Source organism: Crocodylus siamensis, chromosome 4 (genome assembly GCF_052110815.1).
Source record: "Crocodylus siamensis isolate JL-2025a chromosome 4, ASM5211081v1, whole genome shotgun sequence".
NCBI classification, from domain to species: Eukaryota; Metazoa; Chordata; order Crocodylia; family Crocodylidae; genus Crocodylus; species Crocodylus siamensis.
This window is the reverse complement of record NC_143398.1, coordinates 246,764,327-246,782,142: the sequence shown is the minus strand read 5'-3', so window position 1 is coordinate 246,782,142 and position 17,816 is coordinate 246,764,327. Positions and strand designations below refer to the sequence as shown.

The following is a 17,816-nucleotide window of genomic DNA, read 5'->3' as shown; positions in this document are numbered from 1 at the left end:
TTTCCCCTGCCCCATGCAAGTGGCGGGGGTGGGCTGGCAGGAACGGGCCCCCAACGCATCTGTGCTCAGTGCACTCTTGTTCCTTAGTCTGGGACCTGGAGGAAGCAGCTGGTATGGTCAGTCTGTTACCCAGGAATGAACTTACTTCGTCGTTTAGCGAGCTTCAGTGCAATCCCGTGGGTGCCAGCTGCGGTAGAGTGACAGTCCGCGCCAGCCCCCCCAACCCCCCGGCACCCACGGGCTGCTGTTTTATTGGTGCCGAAATCCTGATGGCTGCAGCCTAGTGCAGCTTGCCCAAAGAGCTGGGGACTCTCCATCCTTGGAGGTGTTCAGCCAAGGCTTTGCCTGGGATCCACTTGGGGCTGGTCCTACTTTGAGCAGGGAGTTGGACTGTGATCACCTGTGGTCCTTTCCCACCCTCAGGCTCTGATTTTATTGCAGTACCTGTTCTTGTTGCCCAGTTATGACATTGGGCGGCTAAGGGAGTTCATTAAGGCTCCACTCCTTGATACACCCCCCTCCCCCCCGATGTTTCAGCGTTAGGATGGAAAAGCTAGTCCCTTCCTCGTGGGCTCTACGTTGGCCATAGCCAAGAGCTGAGGGAGTCATGGTGGACACATCACCAAATGCATCAGCTCTGTGCTCAGCAGCCAGCAAAAAAGCAAAGAGCAGGTGCAGAATGAAGGGAATTGTGAACACAAAATAAAAGCATCACAGTGTCCTGTAAACCCTTGGGGTGTCAGCTTGGGGATTGCCAGCTGCTGTTTACTGACACGTGGTGCAACTGGGGAAAGAGAAACCATCCGCACCAGCTGCCGTGGTGCCTCCTTCCTTCCCTCTGGGCTCGTTTGGTGCTCATGGGGCATGGTACCTGTTCCCACTTGGGCACCAGGAGACAGCTCAGCCTCTTGCAGCTGCTGGCAGGGCTTGGGCTACAAGCTGCTCTGGGCAGCAGGGACATGCCTCTTGTATGTGCTGGTCAAGCCCCCCAGGCTATCAGACAATGGGGTCAAGGGCAGTGAGGAAGCACCAGCTGCACTTCAACTCCCCCCACCCCTTATTCCTCCCCCAGCCTGGCACCTTCAACCCTGCAAATATTTGTACAGGGCTTTTATCAGGCCTCTGCTGATAACAGCAAGTACAGCTGCCATACAGGGCCCCGACCTTTGGCACGGGCAGCCGGGAATCTGCGGCACCGTGCCAGGCCTGGGCCTATCCCGTGCCACACCTTGCTGCAGCACTGAGATTGCTTCTAGGGTGCTCAGCATAGTTTTGCAGATGTGGTGGGACCAGCATGGACATGCACACATGGACACGCTTGGACGTGCATGGATCCGTACACAGAAACGTGCCCATGCATGGACACCTACACAAATACATTTATATGTGTGGACACAGACATGCAGAGATGAGCATGTATGGATGCACGCAGATGTGGACATGCCTGAACATGGACAAGCACAGACAAGAATACACACAAGCCCACGCATGCAGACACACAGGTGTGGACATGCATAGGTGTGGACATGCATGGAGACACACTTGACCACTCAGGGGCACACGTATGACGGGGACATGTGAGCACCCACACAAGCAAATGTGGACACTGCAGGTCCTGCAGCCCCTTGGGAACAGAGCTGGGGTGAGGATTCACACTCCCACCTTCCCTGTGCTTCGAGCAAGTTCCCCCCGGGACAGAGGCCATAGCAGCCCCACCGCAGACATCCTACCCAGCCCAGACCTCCCCCTTCTCCCTTCCCACCTCTGCCCAAGCCAGGATCCTCCACCAGCCCTGGGTCCTATGCAAATGCAGTCTGGGCAAGCCAAAACTTCTCCCCTGAAGTCTCACGGGTGTGGGACACGGCTGAGATTGCCAGGACTAGGGCGACCTCATGGAGATCACCAGGATGGGGGAGGAACATGGCTGAGATCATGGGGACTGGGGGCAGCAGCTGAGATCACCAGGAGCGAGGAGGCCGAGGCCCTGCTCTGTGCACTGGATTTATTGGGTAGCATCTGGGCGCGGTGGTGGCCGCCTCGAGGGCCACAGGGGGGCATGGGACAGAGCCCCCCATGCCAGTGTCCCCAAGCACTGGGGCTGGCACCGCCTCAGAAGAGCCCCTTCTCCTTCTTGAGCTTCTGCCTCTTCCAGAGCGGCAGCGCGGCGAAGGCACCCCAGGACATCCCGAACACGGCCTGGAAGTCCCGATCACTCAGGTGCTCCTGTGGGCACAGCAGAGTTAAGGGTGGGCGCTGCGTGAGCCGGGAGGCTGCAGAGCTCGTACCAGGGGATGGAGGGGAGAGGCGGGGTCCGATGCACATGCTGTGCATGTGTGTGCACACACCAAGCCCCCTCTCACCTCCTCTGCATGCACACCAAGCCCCTCACCCACTTCTGTGCAGATGCATGTGTGTATATACACACCAAGCCCTTCTCACCACCAACCCACCCGTGTGTATCCACAGCAAGCTCACTCATTTTCCACACACGTATATATGTACACTGAGCCCATCTCATCACCACCTACACACACACATACACACGTGTATATGTGTGTACATGCACACTGAGCTCAACACTTTCCCCACACACAAACACATACACAGCCCCTCACCCCCTTCTACACACACGTGCACACACCAAGTCACTCACCCTCTTCTACACACATATACCAAGCCCCTCTCACCTACACACACACACACGCATGCATGCACGTGTACATCATGAGCTCCTCTCTTCACCCTCCCTCCCCCACATACAACCTCTCACCTTTTACACACACGTGTACTCACACACCAAGCTCCTCTCTCACCACCTCCCCCAACACACACAACCCCTCACCATCTTCTACAAACACACCCCTAAGTCTCTCTCACCCATGTGTGCACACAGCACATGCATACACCCACTGTGCCTCCCTCATCACCTACCACATATACCTGTGGACACATCCACCTCCTGCAGGCACACCAAGACCCTCTCCTCTCTTTCCTCACACACATACACACGTATGCGCCCCCATACACACATGTGCATGTTCCCCCTCTCCCTTCACCTCCTCAGTGCATTGTCCACACATGTGCATGCATCCCTCTCCCCTCCTCCTGCACACAGCGGGCCCCTCACCACCTCCTACGCATGTGTGCACACACGTGGGCATGGCCCCTGAGCCCCCCCTCACCTCCTTCCTGCTGGGGTCCACTCCCTGGGGCAGATCTTCTGTGGCCTTGTTCAGCAGCTCCTCCAGGGGGAAGGTCTGCAGGGTCCTCGAGCTCAGTGTGCTTGTGGTTGTGGTCGAGGTCGTAAAAACCTCCTGCTTTCCCGTGAGCCCCTGGGAGACAGTGAAGAGGCAGGGGGAGGGGAGGGTCACATGGGGCTGCAGCTTGGCTTCCCCAGACCACCCCCCAGCACGCTCAAGGGGCACAGCTGGTCCCATCCAGGCACGGGCAGATCTAGGACTCTAAAAAGCAGGGGGTGCAGCTAACATGGGGCATCGTCACACACCCCGGCACCTATTTTTCTCCAGTGACAAAGAAACCAGTAGGCTGGGATCGTCAGAAGCAGCCATGCAGCTTGTGCAGGTTCATGAGACAAAGTCCTGCCTTCTTGAGCCAATTACAGCCATGTCCAATTGTCTTGCCAAATTAAAGCTGATGTGAGTTATTACATCCGCAGGATCATAGGAAATGTGGGTTGGAAGGGACCTCGGGAGGTCATCGTATCCAACCCCTGAGCTCTTGCTTCTCCCTCCTGACCGCGACATAGGAGTTCCCTTGCCAGGACCAGCCAGCGGGGCAGCCAAAAGGCTCGCGCAAGGAGAGAGGGTGGGTAACACCTGGGGAGTGGACAGATTAGCAGGAATCGGGTCTATTAAGATGAGCTGCAAAGTTCATGGAGGCCCTTGGTGCTGCCTGAATAGAAGTGCCACTACCACTGCCAGGCAGTTGGTTAGAAAACTTTGAATGGAGCAGGAAGCAAAGCAGGCGGAAGGGGGAGTAACTGCACTACCTCACCCCCGCTGGATCTGCCCCTGCTGGGCCCAGCCAGGAGCATCTGGGCACCTGCTGGGGGCTGCACTGGTGCAGTTCCACCCCCCTGCTCCCCCCGCCCCCCCACTTGGACTACTGCTCCATCAAATAGCTAAAACCAGCTGCCTGGCGGAGATAGGCGTTTTTATTCAGGCAGCGTGGAGGGAGTCGATGGACTTCACAGCTCATTATCGGCTCCCTGGTTCCTGCTCATCTCTTCACCCCACAGACATTAACACCCCTCTCTCCTCATTAACGGCTCCACTAATCAAGCTACCCTTTCTTGTGCTACCCCGCTGCCTGCTCGCAGCTCCCGGTCCCGCAGCTCCTCTTCAACAGCCCTGCAGACTGCTTTGAATCCCAGCTAGAAACCTGAACCCAGACACAGAAACCACTTCCCACAGTGCACCGAGGCCCTGCCCAGATGCTTCAGACAGCTACAGGGTGTTTCCTGAATCTGAAAAGAGACATTTGTCTGCTTCTAATGACTCCAGGACTAAGGAGGGCACATCATTTGATCATTTTTTGCGAGTTGTGAGTTTAAGCACAAGGTACGATGCAGCCAATTTAGGCAGGGGCCCACAAAGTTTATTCTTTGGCCGTGGTTGCAGTGGTGATGGGTTTGCAAACTCCTCGATCAGCCCACGGTGCCGTAGTGCTGCTGTTGACCCACCCAAGGGCACCTGGGCACTTACCGCTGTGACAAGGCTAAAGTTTTTGTTGTCTTGAAGCTCAGCCCTCAGCTCCTCATACGACTTCTTGTCCTGTCAGGGAGAGAGATGGAGACCAGGGCTCAGGCGTGTCTGGTGAGCTCAGGGGCAGCTGAGGTCCAGGAGCTCATCCATCTCCTTTCAGCACAGCAGTGCCCTAAGGCTGGGCATGGGGGCAGGGAGCAACGTGCAGAGGAGCAGATTGGGTAGACAGCACAGGGCAGGGAGCAGAAAGCAGAGCAGAAGACTAAAGAGAAAGAACAGGGTGGGGAGCAGAAAGCAGAACAGCTGATAGTACAGGGGCAAAAAGCAGAGCAGTGGATGGGGCAGGGGCAAGGAGCAGGGAGCCAAGCAGCACATTGAATAGAGACAGTGAGGCAGGGAACAGAAAGCAGAGCTGGGGATGCGGCAGGGAGCACAAGGCAGGGAGCAGAAAGCTGAGCAGCCAATAAGGGAGGGAGCAGAAAGCGGAGCAGAGGCTCAGGCAGAGCACGCAGGGCAGGGAGCAGAAAGCAGAGCAGCCGATGGGGCAGGGAGCCCATGGCAGGAAGCAGAGCCCAGAGCAGTGGATCAGATGGGGAAGGGGATCAGGGTGGCACTCGGGGAGGGGACAGGGCAGGTTTGTGGCACCCCTGCCCTCAAGGCTGCCCCCCACCACTGGCTCCACCTGAGTCGGTGCCCCTGTGCACCCCCCAGGAGGTGCCCCTGCACCCACCCACGGGACCCGGCCCTTGCCTCCGGAGCTGCCAGGGAGTCTTAAATAGCCAGGGTGAATTGGGGTTTAAAATCCCCAACATCTGGGCTCTGAATCTCCAGTGTGCACTGCCGGGGCCGGGGGGTCCCTACGCGGCCCGTCACTTACCTGCCACTTGAGGGGGTCCCAGGCCAGGAACCAGCCGGTGAAGGTGGGGGGCTCATGGCCCTGCCTCACCACCACGATGGGGGTCTGGGGGTCGCGCCCGCTGGGGTGGGAGCTCAGGTACTCCTGGGCCATCACCGCCGCCGCCTCCTGCTCGCTCGCGTTCGACTCCTTCCCGATCCAGAAGAAAACCTGCGCCACAGACAGGCTCTCCAGACCTGCCCGGAGCCAGGGGGCTGGGCACAGGGCAGGATCAGGGCCTTTCTGGACATGGGACCCCACAGCTCAGGCTGCTGGCTCAGCTAGGGCCATGGGGATGCAGGGAGGGCCTGGGTCTCAATCCTGCCCTGGCCAGCCTCTTGCTGCTCGGGGGACCTCGTTAAGGGAGGCTTAATTAGCCCCTCCGCCCCACACCTGGTCCCAGGTGTCCAGCAGGAAGACGTCGTCCTCCTCCAGGTCATCCTGGTTGAAGTCCACAATCTCAGTGGCCACGAAGGTGCCCGTCTGGTTGGAGCACTCAAAGAGGCGGGGGGTGACGGACGGTGTCTCCTCCTGCAACCTGCCGGGACATGGGTTGGGGAGGGGGCGTGGGGACCCCCCCTCCTGCAGCTGCATTGCCCAGGGGACCCCGCTTTGATCCCTGCCCGCCTGGACGCAGCCACATTTCTATCGAGGCAGCACTGACTTAGTGGCTCAGTGTCATGTCCCGGTTCCTGCTAATCTTTCTCCACTCCCAGGCGTGAGCGCTGCTCTCTCCTTGTTCAAGCTCTCCATGTTCCTCCGCCTTTCCTCCGCCAGCCTGGCCCAGGGACGTCTCTCCTGTACCCCCTGCCCCGCCGGGTCTAGCTAGAAGCCGGCACTCCGGTTCAGGCCCACGAACTCGGGGGTGGGCACGACCGACCGTGAAGCATTGCAGGTGACGTCAAGACGGTGCTGGGATCCTGAGACTATGGATATGTCTGGCATGGTCGGGACGGGCCTGATCCTGCCTCAGGTGCGCAGCTGACCCCAGAACTCCCTGCCGGCCCCATGGCTCTGGGTCTCTACGATAAATCAGGGCAAACAAGGCACGGCCCCCCACCTGCGCCCTCCATCCACTCATGTCCCTACTACTCCAGGCCTCTGCCCCTGCATCCCGGCCCCCCACCCGGCTGGACCGAGCCTGGAGGGGTGGCCGCGACACCGTAACCCTAACAAATCCTCCCAGCGGCCGCTCCCTGCGGGGCGGCTCCAGGCTGCACGGCGGGCGGCTCCGGCAGGGTCCCGGGGACCGCGGGGACGGAGCGCGGGGGTACCTCTTGCTGCTGGCGTAGGGGGCTTTCCCGCCCAGCGCGGCCCAGAAGGCGGGGGGCTCCTGCCCTTCGGCCACCACCAGCTTCTCCGTCTTGGTGATGAGGTCAGTCACCATCTTGCCCATCTCCCGCTCGTCCCCGCTGCAACCCTGCCGGAGACGGCGTGCGCGGTGGCTGCAGGCACCGTGGGGGCGCCGGTTGCCCAAAGACCCCTTGCCCCCCCAGGCCTCTCCGGCCTGGCCGTACCTACCTTGCCGTACCAGAGGTAGCAGCAGGCCGGGGTCTTGAGCACGAAGACGTCGTTGGAGTTGAGGGCGGCGGCACGGGCGGGCACCTCGATGGCTTTCGTGCTGGTCTCGCTGGCGCCGTGCACGTGGAACAGGCGCGTGGCTGGCGCCGTCTCCGTGGCTCCGGCCCGGGAGCTGCCGCCCTGTGGGGGTGGAGGGGTCAGAGGGGAGCTCCTGGTGCTGGGGCCAGGGCTTGGGCACTGTGGGGTGGGGGGCACTGGGGCTGCGCCAGCTCCATGGTCCCAGCCTCCACGTCCACCAGCTGTCTGGGTGGCCTCAGCACCGCCCCGTGCCTCAGTTTCCACGTGGCTGGAGGGGGGCGCTGCCATGCTCAAGCCCAGCCCTGCTGAGCTCTGTGCCTCAGTTTCCCCATATTCCAGCACCGCCATGCTCAGGCATCCTTGGGGTTGCCACTCCCCGCCCCAGGGCACAGCCAAGGCATCTCGTTAGCCACGTGGGCCCAAGCCAGACCCCCCAGCAGCCCGCTGGAGCTGGCCCGCTCCATACTCACGGCATACACGACCATCTTGCCCTTGAAGACAGCCAGCAGGTGCGGGGGCTCCTTGCCCATGGGCACACGCACTTGCACGGGCTCCCCCCCGTACTCCTGGTCCAGGATCACCGCCTGGTAGGCTGAGGCGGCCAGCTCGTCCGGGCTGGCGTGGCGGCCCTGGGGGAAGGGGGTGTCTCAGAGCTGGGCCCCCTCCCACCCCCCACAGCACCAGCCTGGACTTGGGGTCCCGGGGACACAGAGTGTTGCACTCGGCGAGAGGGCCAGGGAAGGCTCCTGGTGCCCCCAAGCCGGCCAGGAACCGGGGGTCTCGGGGCAGCCACTCACCTGCCACATGTAGAGGATGTGATGGGGGCGGCCGCCCACCTTGTAGGTGTACAGCACCAGGTAGCAGTCGCCGCCGTAGAAGTGGCCCAGCCAGCGCCGCTCCACGGGCACCAGCTCCCGATCCTCCACTCGCCACACCTGGGGGTCCGGGCATGGGGGTGAGACCCCCGCACCCCAGCCGACCCCCCCGGCACGGGGCAAGGGCCCCACGGCGCCTACCTGGACCTCGCCGGAGCCGTCGTCCACCATGCGGGTCCGCGCGGCCACTTGGGGCTGGGCGTGCAGTGTCGTGGCGTCGAACTTCACCTGCTCCACCTTGGCTGCGGGGCAGGGCGGGGGGCTGAGGCTGGGCTGGGGGGACCCCCCAGACCCGTCCCCCCATGCTGGCTGGACCACCGTGGGATGGGGTCTGGCAGGGGGACCCCAGGGGCTGCGGGTTGGGAGTGAGGGGTACCAGCAAGGGGTGCCCCCCGCTTATCACAGTGCCCTCGGAAAAGAGGAGACCCCCCATGCCCCCTGCTTACCCACGGTGCCGCGGGCGTGGGTCTGGCCCAGGCCACGAGTCTGCTGCGGCTCCGTCCAGCCCTGGAAAAGCTGCTTGAAGACGGGCGACTCGGCCCCATCGTTCTGTATCTCCACGGATGTGGTCTCTGGGTAGCCCTTGGCCTTGAGGAAGCCCTGGGGGGGACACAGCCGGGCGTGGGGCAGGGGACCGGCCCCCTCATGTGCTGGGAGGGCACGAGGAGGGTCCTTGCTCCAGGCCCCCAGGGCTGCCCCCCATCTCACCAGGGCCCTGCTCACGGCCTGGTCCCGCTCCTGCCGGCTGGCGTTCTTCCCCTTCCACACGAAGATCCTGCTGCCGCCCTGGTCCAGGATGTAGCAGTCCTGAGGGGCAGAGACCCCAGCGCCATCAGAACCAGGCCCCGGGCAGGGAGAGGGTGGGGGGCTCTCGGGGGGGCACGTACGTCGTGGCTCAGCATGTCTTGGGCCAGGGGCCGGACGGCGACTTCCTGCACCAGGAGGTTCCCTTCGGCGTCGGACACGCTTCGGGGGCGAGAGGGGCACACTCAGCACAGCCAGGGGGCGCCGGCCCTTTAAGAGGGGGCGGCCCGCCCCGTGCAGTGGGCCAGGGGTCCGGCAGCCAGGCGGCAGGGGCGCCCCCCCGCCCGCCATTGCCCCCCACTCCCGACCCGGGACTCACTGGTACAGCTTGAGCGAGGTGGCCAGGGCCTGGTCGACCAGGGTGTCGGGGGTGGCGGCCGCGAGCTTCTTGCGCTCGCCCAGCACCTCGGTCATCACCCGCACGAGATCCGGGGACGCGGCCTCGTCCTCGCCGTCCACGACGCCCACGACGGCACGGCCGCCACGCTCCTGGTCCCGGATCTCCTTGGCCAGGGTCATCGCCTGCCCCACGGGAAAGCCCAGGGGTCTGGTCAGCCCAGGGAGGGGGTGGCACGGGGGCGCGGGGCGGGAGCCAGGGGCCGGGGTGCGGTACCCGCAGGCGCTCGCGCCGGTTGCTCTCCGGCCCGTTCCACTGCACGAGGACTTGGCCCAGGTCGAGGAGGAAGACGTCGCCCAGGTTGAAGCTGTCCCAGCTCAGCTCCACCTGGGAGAGGGGCCGGGGGTGAAACCCTGGGCTGGGGGCAGGGCAGGGGAGGGGGGGGGACTCCCCCCGGGTCCTCCTGCCACCGCGGAGCGGGGCTCAGGACACGTGGGCCCCGCTGGCCCGGACCCACCTCGCCGGCCGCCACGCGCCGCCGGCCCTTGACGTGCAGCAGGCGCCGCACCTGGTGCGTGTTGGTCTCCACGTGCCGCATGCCCGAGGCCACGCCGCCCTTGCGGTACCTGCGTGGGGCCGGGGCGTCAGACCGGGGCCAGCAGCGGGTTAACCCCCACCCCCCGGCCGCAGGGGTCCGATCCCTTCCCCAGCCCCGGGCAGACCCCCGCCGCGCCCCGGTCCAGCGGCGCCCCCGGCCCACGCACACGAGGCCGCGGGGGAAGCAGGCGCGGAAGGCCTCGCTCTCGGCGCCCTGGGGCTGGCGGTGCTGCACGGCGGCGCGGCCCAGCTCCTCGTCCAGCTGCGCCGTGTAGATGGCGGCCGCGCCCTGCTCGTCCAGCGACGCCGCGCGGCCCAGCCAGAAGTGCAGCGCGTGGCTCTGGCCCCCGCCTGTCGCCCGTGTCTGCCGGGGAGGGGGCACCGTCAGGGGAGAGCGCCTGCCCCTGCCGCGGCCCCCCCAGCCCTGGGGCCCCCCTCCAGCCCTGGGCCCAGCCGCGGACCGCCCCCCGCCCCTACCATGAGCACCACGTAGCAGTCGCCTTCATAGAAGATGCCGTAGGACTGGGGCGGCACCGGCACCATCTTCATGTCCTGGGGGGGAGAAGGGGTGCTGAGCTGGGGGGTCCCCAGGCCAACCCCCCACCCTGCTGCAGCCTTGGGCTCCAGGTTCCTCCTGGGCTCCGGCAGGGGGAGACCCCAGCCCAGGCAGCAAGGCCAGACCCCCACTGTAACCCCCGCGGCCCCCCGAGACCCCACCTCAATCCTCCAGATCTGCAGGCCCGGCTTGGTCTTGCTGAGGGTGCGGGTGACCTTGGGGTCCAGCTGCACCATGGTGGGGGGCGGCGGGGGCGCGGGGCCTGCAGGGACCGACAGCGTTGTTTGCCCTGGCCGGGAGTGCCATTGCACACCCACGCAAATACACGCATGTGCCCCTCAGCCCACAAGCGGACATGTCGGGGCCTCTTCCGTGGGCAGACCTGTGCAGCCCGTCCACACCGGTGTGCCCACATAGGTCCTCACCCATGCAAACTGCCATGGGCACACGCGTGTGTGGTCACATGGAGGACATGCGTGCCCCCTGGGTGCTTTAGTGACCCATGCCCATTGGGTCAGCACCTGCCCCCACCAACCTGGCCCCTACCCCATGGTTCAGGGGGGAGCCCCAAATCCACCCTCCCAGCCCCTGGAGGGGTCCAGCAGCTCCTCAGCCCGATGCCCACCCCCTCCTGGCATCAGGTGCCCGGGCAGGGGGCGGCTGGCGGGGTCCCACCCCTACCTGGCAGAGTGCAGCTGTGCGGTCGCAGGTGCACACGGAGACGGGCGCAGCCGTGCACTAGACACTCGTGCAAGGCACAACCTTTGCTCCCCGCACCCCTGGCCTCACCCGCCCCTGGCACCGCCCGCAGCACAGACGGGCGGGTCTGGGGGATGCCCCACTCCCCGAGTCCGGGCTCTGTCCATGCCCTGGGGATGCCAGTAACATCTGCCTGTAATTAGCACGTGTGGCAAGGCCACAGGGGACTGGCCATGGCTAAACCTGGGAAAACGCCTCCAAATAGCAAGGGCGGCTGCGGGCTCCAAGGTCCAGCGCCTGCCCCTGTCGAGGGCTGCACAGCACCGCCTGCGCTGAGCCTCAGTTTCCCCTTATCTCCGAGCAGCCCCAGCCTCTGCCCTCGCCTTATCTGGGCTGCTGTGTCAGGGAGCGCCCGCCCCTCTTGCCCTACGGCTCCAAGGTCTGGGGCAATCCCGGAGCCCTGCCCCAGGCAGGGCCCGCCAGGTGCCAGCTCAGAGCTGCACGTTCACATGCAGGCACACGTGTGCACCCACACGCTCTCACACATGGGCATGTCGGCACAGGCACCCACCCAGGCACAGGCACACACGTGCCTGCCCATGCGCATGCACACACACACGTGCACGCACGCGCATGCATGTCTACCCAAGCACACGTACACGTGCCCCAGGTCTTCAGTGCTCCTGGGTGTGCCCCCCCAGCACCCAAGCAGCTCCGGATGCAGCAACACGGCCAGCCCCCCCAGCCAGCTGGGCCGTGCCCCCGCCCGGCCTGGTACTGCCCCCCAGCGCTCTCCCGAGCCTCACCTGGTCCAGGCGTGGTGGCCGGCCCTGGCGGCTGCAGCTGGGCACTGCCTGGGGTGGGTGGGGGGAGGCATTATCCCTGCCCCACTGCACAGTGCCCACTCCCCCCTGCACTAATGAGCTTCCAGCAATTAGGGCAGCGCTCATTAGTGAGGAAGCAGCAGCCAAAGCTGCTGGGGGGGGAGCGGGGCAGGGGAGGTAGCGGTAGGCCAAGGCCCCAGGGAAGGGGCCGTCTGGAGTGCTGCCCCCCCAACCTGGGTTCTCCCCAAGGTGTGTAGGGGGTCGGGGGGGGGGTCTATCAGGGGTGGGCCCCCAGCAGGACGCCTGGGTCCCTTTTCTGTGCCCCTGTGCCTCAGTTTCCCCAGCTGCAGAGTGTAGCAGCCCACTGTGGCGGGATGGGGTGGGGGGGCCGGGACCCCGACTCTCTCCCAGCTCAGAGGGACCAGGGAGCCAAGGGGTTACAGTGGGGGGGCGTGGGTTCTGGGGGGGACGGGCAGGTCCTGCCCTCCCCCAGCCCTGGCAGGACACGTGGACATGCCCCATGCAGCTGTCCACAAGGGGGCCAAGCAAGTACACGCGTGAGCAATGTCTGTGTTCACACAGAGGCTCAGCCTCCTTCCCACATGCATGCGCCCGCTCACCCATGCACGTGTGTGTTTGCACATTCACCCCCACTTCCCACATGCACATGTGTATGCTCGCTCACTCTCGCTCATGCAGTCACACACAGTGCCTTGACATGTGCTTGTTCGAATAGACTCACTGCCCCTTCTCCCCCCCATACACACACGTGTGTGCACACAGTACTTCCATACATGGAAATGTTTGCACACAGACTCACCCTCCTTCCCCCCCGCCCCACACACATATGCACTCTTATTCTCACCCCTGCTGTCTCACACCCATATCATGTGCATGCAGGGTCTCCCTGCACATGTGTTTGCAGACTTATCACATGCACCCCCTCCCACACACCCACACGCACACTCCCTCACCCATGCAGTCACACACATGTAGTGTCTCCACACATGTATTCACTCACACACATACACTCTCACCATCATGCACACACACAAGCAGCGTGTCAGCAGCCTGGCCCGAGACACGCACATGCACGCATGCTCACCCATGCAGTCAAACACGTGCAGTGTCTCCACACATACACGTCCACACGCTCACCTCCTTCCCACACTCACACACATTCACCCATACAGCTGTACACACGCACACAAGCAGCGTCTCCACCAGCAGCCCACCCCAGACACGCACACTCTCATCCCCACCCGAGACAGCAAAGCCAGGCTGGAAAAGACCTACCCCCTCTACCCCGGCCCCTGCTTGCCGCCTGCCTCAGTTTCCCCTTCTGCATCCTGAAGCCCTTGCTCCCCTGCAGCCAGGGAGAAAACCCCTTCTCTGTCCTCTCGCCGCCGCGGGGCCGCGGGGCCTGGGACCAACACCCCCCGCGGCCTCCTCTCCTGCAGCCCCCATCACCACCTGTCCTGCCGCCGGCCCCCCACCCCTTAGCATCGTCCGGCCCGTCCTTCCTGGCGGCCGCCAGGGCCAGCTCCATCGTGGCTCGGGGGGTCGCCAGCCCAGAGCCCCTCAAGGAGAGCGGGTGACACCCGCCTGCTCCCCCTTGGCCCCAGGACGGGCCGCAGCCGGGGTGGCTCTCCCCGATGCTTGCTGGGCTCCAGGGTCTGGCCAGAGCCAGGGACACGCGTGTTCACACAGCCTCGGAGGCCACGGCCACCTCCTCCGCGGCAGCGCGGCTGGGCCCGGCCCAGGCACTATCAGTGCATCCGAGTGTCCTGCCCTGCGCACACAGGCAGGCACGCACGCGTGGGGGTGCACATGCCATCGGGGGCTCCACACATATATGTGCATACACATACACTCACCCATCTCATACACACATACTCTGACACATATGCAGTCTGCCCTCCCCCTGGATACTCACACCTGTGCACGTGATCATGTAGTCACCCCTCACACACAGACATGGTCTCACATGTATGTGCACACTCATCCCCCCACATGTTCACTCTCACACCCATGCAAGTAGTCATGCACATTCACTCCTCTCACACACATGGTCTCACACATGCATGTGTGGCTACATGTACTTTTGTGGACACTCACACTCATCCCCCTCCCGCTTGCACTCACTCTCACACCCGTGCACAGAGTCTCAGACGCAGGTATGTGCACATGCCTGCTCATGCTCAACCCCTCCCACATACACACATGCTCTCACTCATGCATGTAGCCACACACACAACTCACCCCCCTAGACATGCACTCCCTGACACTCATGCACGTAGTCACAAACACGCTCACTCCTTGCACACATGCATGATCACACACAAACATGCACTCACCCCCCTCACCCACATACATGTGCTGTCTCACACACACGTGTGCGAGGCAAAGGAAGGCACGCAGCGCGGCTGGTTCTTGGCTGGTTTCTTTCCCCCCCCGTTACACACTCACACAAAGGCACTTGGGCTCGGCCACGTCCCGGCTCTCCCCCGAGACGCAGCGAACACACAAGGACGTGGGGTCGGGACCCCGTTCCCAAGCGTGCTCGGCTGCTCTCGGCCCAGGCAGGCTGTTGCACGCGGGGACAAAGTGCTGGGCTTCTGGAGGGGGGAGGTCAGGATCAGGACCGGGGCCTCAGACCTGCCCCCGCCCCCGTCCAAGGCACGACATCCACAGCCCCTAAGGGGGGCAGGACAAGGGGGTATAAGGCAGATGAGGGCCCCCGGAAACCTCCCCATGGGGCAGGGGAGCTGGCAGCACGAGGAGAAGGCACTGATAGAGGCAGAGGGAGGGCAGCAAAGACCCCCCCGGGGGGCAGCACCGGGGCAGGCAGCAGGGGGCGCTCCTCACAGCACCAGACCAGAGCCCCCCGCTGGCCGGTCCCTGGGAGCTGGGGGGCTCCACGCCCAGAATGCACTGCAGGCCACGATGGGGGCCAGGCCTCGGGCCCAGTCCGTGTCCGCCGGTCCGTGTCCGCGGCGCCACGCGCGGCCGGGCGTGTCCTGGCCCTCGCACGCGGGCGCGGCGCTAGCTGCTAGTCCGGCGCTGCCGCAGCACGGAGTACACGTCCTCCACGCGGCTCAGCCCCTCGAAGAACGGCAGCAGGTCCCGGAGCTCCGTGTCCGCCATGTTGTCGAACCACGAGGCCACGGGCACCTGTGGGCATGGCGGGGGTCAGGCCGCTGCCCCCCGCCCCCAGCGCCCCTCGCTCCCGCCCCGCACGTACGGCGTTGTCGGGGTGGAAGACGTAGGACGCGGGCGAGTTGTCCACGATCAGCACCCGCCGCAGGTCGCGCCCGAGCCGGCTCAGGTCCTTCACGTAGTTGCCGCGGTGGAAGACGCAGGACTCGCGGAAGAGCCGGGCCCGGAAGGCGCCGCGCTTGTCCAGCAGGTCGGCCACGGGGTCGGCGTACTGGGGGCACAGGCCGCGGGGGCAGGGGTCACGGGGGCGGGGGCCCAGCCCCTGGCCACCCACAACACTGGGGATTCTGGGCGACCCGGGGGGCGCTGCAGCTGGGGGCCGTTGCTGGCCAGAGGGGCGCAGGGCCCGGCGCCCCGACGCCTGGGGCCGGTCCCCGTCGCGCCTCAGGGGCCCCCAGCACCGGGGGGCTGGGGAGGGGCCCGGCGGCTCACCTTGGCCAGGCTAGCGGTGAAGAGCACGCACTCGAAGAGCTGCCCCATGCGCTGCAGGAACTCGTCCACGTGCGGGCGCTTGAGCACGTAGACCTGGGGGCGGGCGGGGAGGCGTAAGCAGGGGCACGGACCCCCGCACTGAGCCCAGGGGACCCCCAGGGCTGGGCCCAAGCAGTCGAGGGCAGCACTCGAACCCGGCGCCGCCAGCCTGGATTCACCCCCAGCGCACCGGACCCCCGAGAGCCCCCGCACACCCAGCCGCAGCCCCCTTGGCCTCCAGCCCCCCGTGCATCCGCGCCCCCCCAGCTGGGCCCAGGCTCACAGCACCCCCTACTGGCCCCCAAGGGGGTGCATGTGGGGCTGCACCCCCCCCACCTGATGAACGACGCCGTCGATCTCCACGGGGATGATGAAGTCCGCATTGCTCACGGGCTGCAGGACGATGGGGGCGGTCAGGGGGGAGGTCACGGCCCCCAGCCCCCTCCAGGCATCCTGGGGGCGGGGCACAGGGCAGCGCCGGGGCAGAGGCCAGGCAGGCAGGGGGAGGGGTCTCTGAGCTTGGAAGGGGGGGTCCCAGGGCAGTGGAAGAGGGCACCTGGGCTTGCAGGGGGGGGGGGGTCCTGGCCCTGGAGGAGGGTTAGTTTTGGGGGGCAGCCATGGAGCGAGAGAAAGGGATCGCGGGGGGGGGGGTCCTGGCCTGGCCGCCCACCTTGAAGGAGCTGTGCACCAGGGTCTCGTCCAGGTCGATGACGGCGCAGAGCTTCCCCGCGTCCTGCGCCCGCGCCTCGGGCAGCAGGGTCCGGCCGTCGGCCTGCGGGGCAGCGCCAGGGCTCAGGGGTGCGCGGCCGCCCGCCCCCGCCCCGGGGTCCCGCCGGGCCCCCCCCCCGCCGCCCGCCCGCCCCCCCCCGGCTCCTGACCTTGGCGCCCGGCTCGTCGGGCGGCAGCAGGGGCGCGCGGGGCGGCGGCTCGGGGTCCCCCCGGCACAGGCAGCAGAACAGCGACCGCAGCAGCCCCCCGCCCCGGGGCTTCTGCCCCGGCGCCAGGCCCGGCGCCCCTGGGGGGAGGGTGACGGTCAGCCGAGCTCCGCGCCCCCCCGGGGCCCCCCTCGCGGCTCCGCGCGCCCGGCGCGGCGTGCCACCCCCTGCCCGCTGGCGGCCCGCACTCCCCCGGGGCGCCCACGCGGCGGCGCGCGCAGGACCCCGCTCGCGGGCCGGGACACGCGTGGGGGCGCTGCGCTACCCCGGCGCGGCGGGCGGGGCCCGGGCTCGTCGCGGCCGAGCTGGGCGATGACCCCGGCGCCGTCCATGGGCGCGGCCGCGCGTGGGCTCGGGCCGCGCGTGGGGCCCGGGCGGCGGCGGAAAGTTTGCTCCAACATGGAGCGGCCGGAGCCAGCCCCGCCGCCGCCGCCGCCGCTTCCCGGGGCCCCTTAAAAGGGCGATGCCGCCGCCGGCCCGCCGTGCGGCTGCTTCTGGGGCCGGCGGCGCGTAACGGGGCCCGGCCCGTGGTGCCGCTGCGCCCGGGCCGCATCCCGGGCCGGGCCCCCCAGGCGCAGCCCCTGCCCCGGGCCGGGGTCTCCCGGCTGCCGCCCGCCCCATGGGGGCGCGAACTCCATCCCCCATGATGCACGGGGAGGCTGGTCACATGGCGCGCGCCCCTGGTGCGTCACGGGAGATGTAGTCCTGGTGGGGTCGGGGCTGCTCCGCGCATTCAGCCCGGGGGGCGGGGGCAGAGGGGCCGCAAAGCGGGCGGAGCCGGGCTCGTCTCAGCGGGGGCAGGCGGCAGGACGGGGAGCAATGGGCGCAGGCTGCAGCAAGGGAAGTTGAGGCTGGACATTAGGGAAACCTTGCTCACGCGGGGGCGGTGAGGCCCGGGGGCCGGCTCCCCGGAGCGGGGGTGCAGCCCCCATCCCTGGCGGCTTCGAAGACGCGGGTGGACAAAGCCCCGGCTGGGACGCTGCAGCCGGGCTGGTCCTGCGGGGGGCAGGGCCCGGACCAGATGTGACCCCCGAGCTCCCTCCCACCCTCGCGGGGGCTGTAGGGCTGCGCAAGCCCCCGCTTCGTCGGCTTTTCCTTCGATCTTAAACAACAGCGGGTGCCAGCGCCCCCCCCCCCCCCAGCAAAGCTTGTAGATGCTCTTTAAACTGGAGAGATACGGGAGAAAACCGGCGGGAGAGCCCAGCGGGAAGCATCACGAGGCGCGGAGCGCCCACGCCTCGAAGCGGCGCCGGCTGCGGTCCCGCCGCCCGGGGGGCCAGG

General features: G+C 66.1%; 2 protein-coding genes across 2 annotated transcripts; both read right to left on the bottom strand.

Moving 5' to 3' along the window:
• Positions 1-1,988: 1,988 nt before the first annotated feature.
• On the bottom strand, positions 1,989-14,195 carry VIL1 (villin 1). The gene is made up of 20 exons (XM_090046116.1): positions 11,893-14,195; positions 10,549-10,649; positions 10,309-10,383; positions 9,999-10,195; positions 9,752-9,860; positions 9,511-9,621; positions 9,217-9,419; positions 8,981-9,059; positions 8,802-8,900; positions 8,540-8,693; positions 8,235-8,335; positions 8,016-8,153; positions 7,689-7,847; positions 7,141-7,320; positions 6,894-7,039; positions 6,013-6,157; positions 5,602-5,790; positions 4,725-4,793; positions 3,183-3,332; positions 1,989-2,223 (listed from the first exon to the last, which is right to left on the bottom strand). The coding sequence occupies exons 2-20, from the start codon at positions 10,621-10,623 to the stop codon at positions 2,110-2,112; spliced, it is 2,493 nt and encodes an 830-aa protein (XP_089902242.1). The 5' UTR covers positions 10,624-10,649; positions 11,893-14,195; the 3' UTR covers positions 1,989-2,109.
• A 142-nt stretch (positions 14,196-14,337) lies between these two features.
• Positions 14,338-16,936, bottom strand: CTDSP1 (CTD small phosphatase 1). The gene is made up of 7 exons (XM_090041739.1): positions 16,801-16,936; positions 16,479-16,615; positions 16,271-16,372; positions 15,937-15,993; positions 15,562-15,654; positions 15,155-15,340; positions 14,338-15,084 (listed from the first exon to the last, which is right to left on the bottom strand). The coding sequence occupies exons 1-7, from the start codon at positions 16,934-16,936 to the stop codon at positions 14,956-14,958; spliced, it is 840 nt and encodes a 279-aa protein (XP_089897865.1). The 3' UTR covers positions 14,338-14,955.
• Between the last annotated feature and the right edge of the window lie 880 nt (positions 16,937-17,816).

Excerpts from the sequence above, each read along its gene's own strand:
- VIL1 (XM_090046116.1), bottom strand. The coding sequence starts at position 10,623 with ATGGTGCAGCTGGACCCCAAGGTCACCCGCACCCTCAGCAAGACCAAG. Across the intron at positions 7,321-7,688 it reads GCAAGATGGTCGTGTATGCC|GGCGGCAGCTCCCGGGCCGG; the intron begins GTGAGTATGGAG and ends CCACCCCCACAG. Across the intron at positions 2,224-3,182 it reads TGGACCCCAGCAGGAAGGAG|GAGCACCTGAGTGATCGGGA; the intron begins GTGAGGGGGGGC and ends CTGTGCCCACAG.
- CTDSP1 (XM_090041739.1), bottom strand. The coding sequence starts at position 16,936 with ATGTTGGAGCAAACTTTCCGCCGCCGCCCGGGCCCCACGCGCGGCCCG. Across the intron at positions 15,994-16,270 it reads TGGTGCACAGCTCCTTCAAG|CCCGTGAGCAATGCGGACTT; the intron begins GTGGGCGGCCAG and ends ATCGTCCTGCAG. Across the intron at positions 15,341-15,561 it reads TCACCGCTAGCCTGGCCAAG|TACGCCGACCCCGTGGCCGA; the intron begins GTGAGCCGCCGG and ends CTGTGCCCCCAG.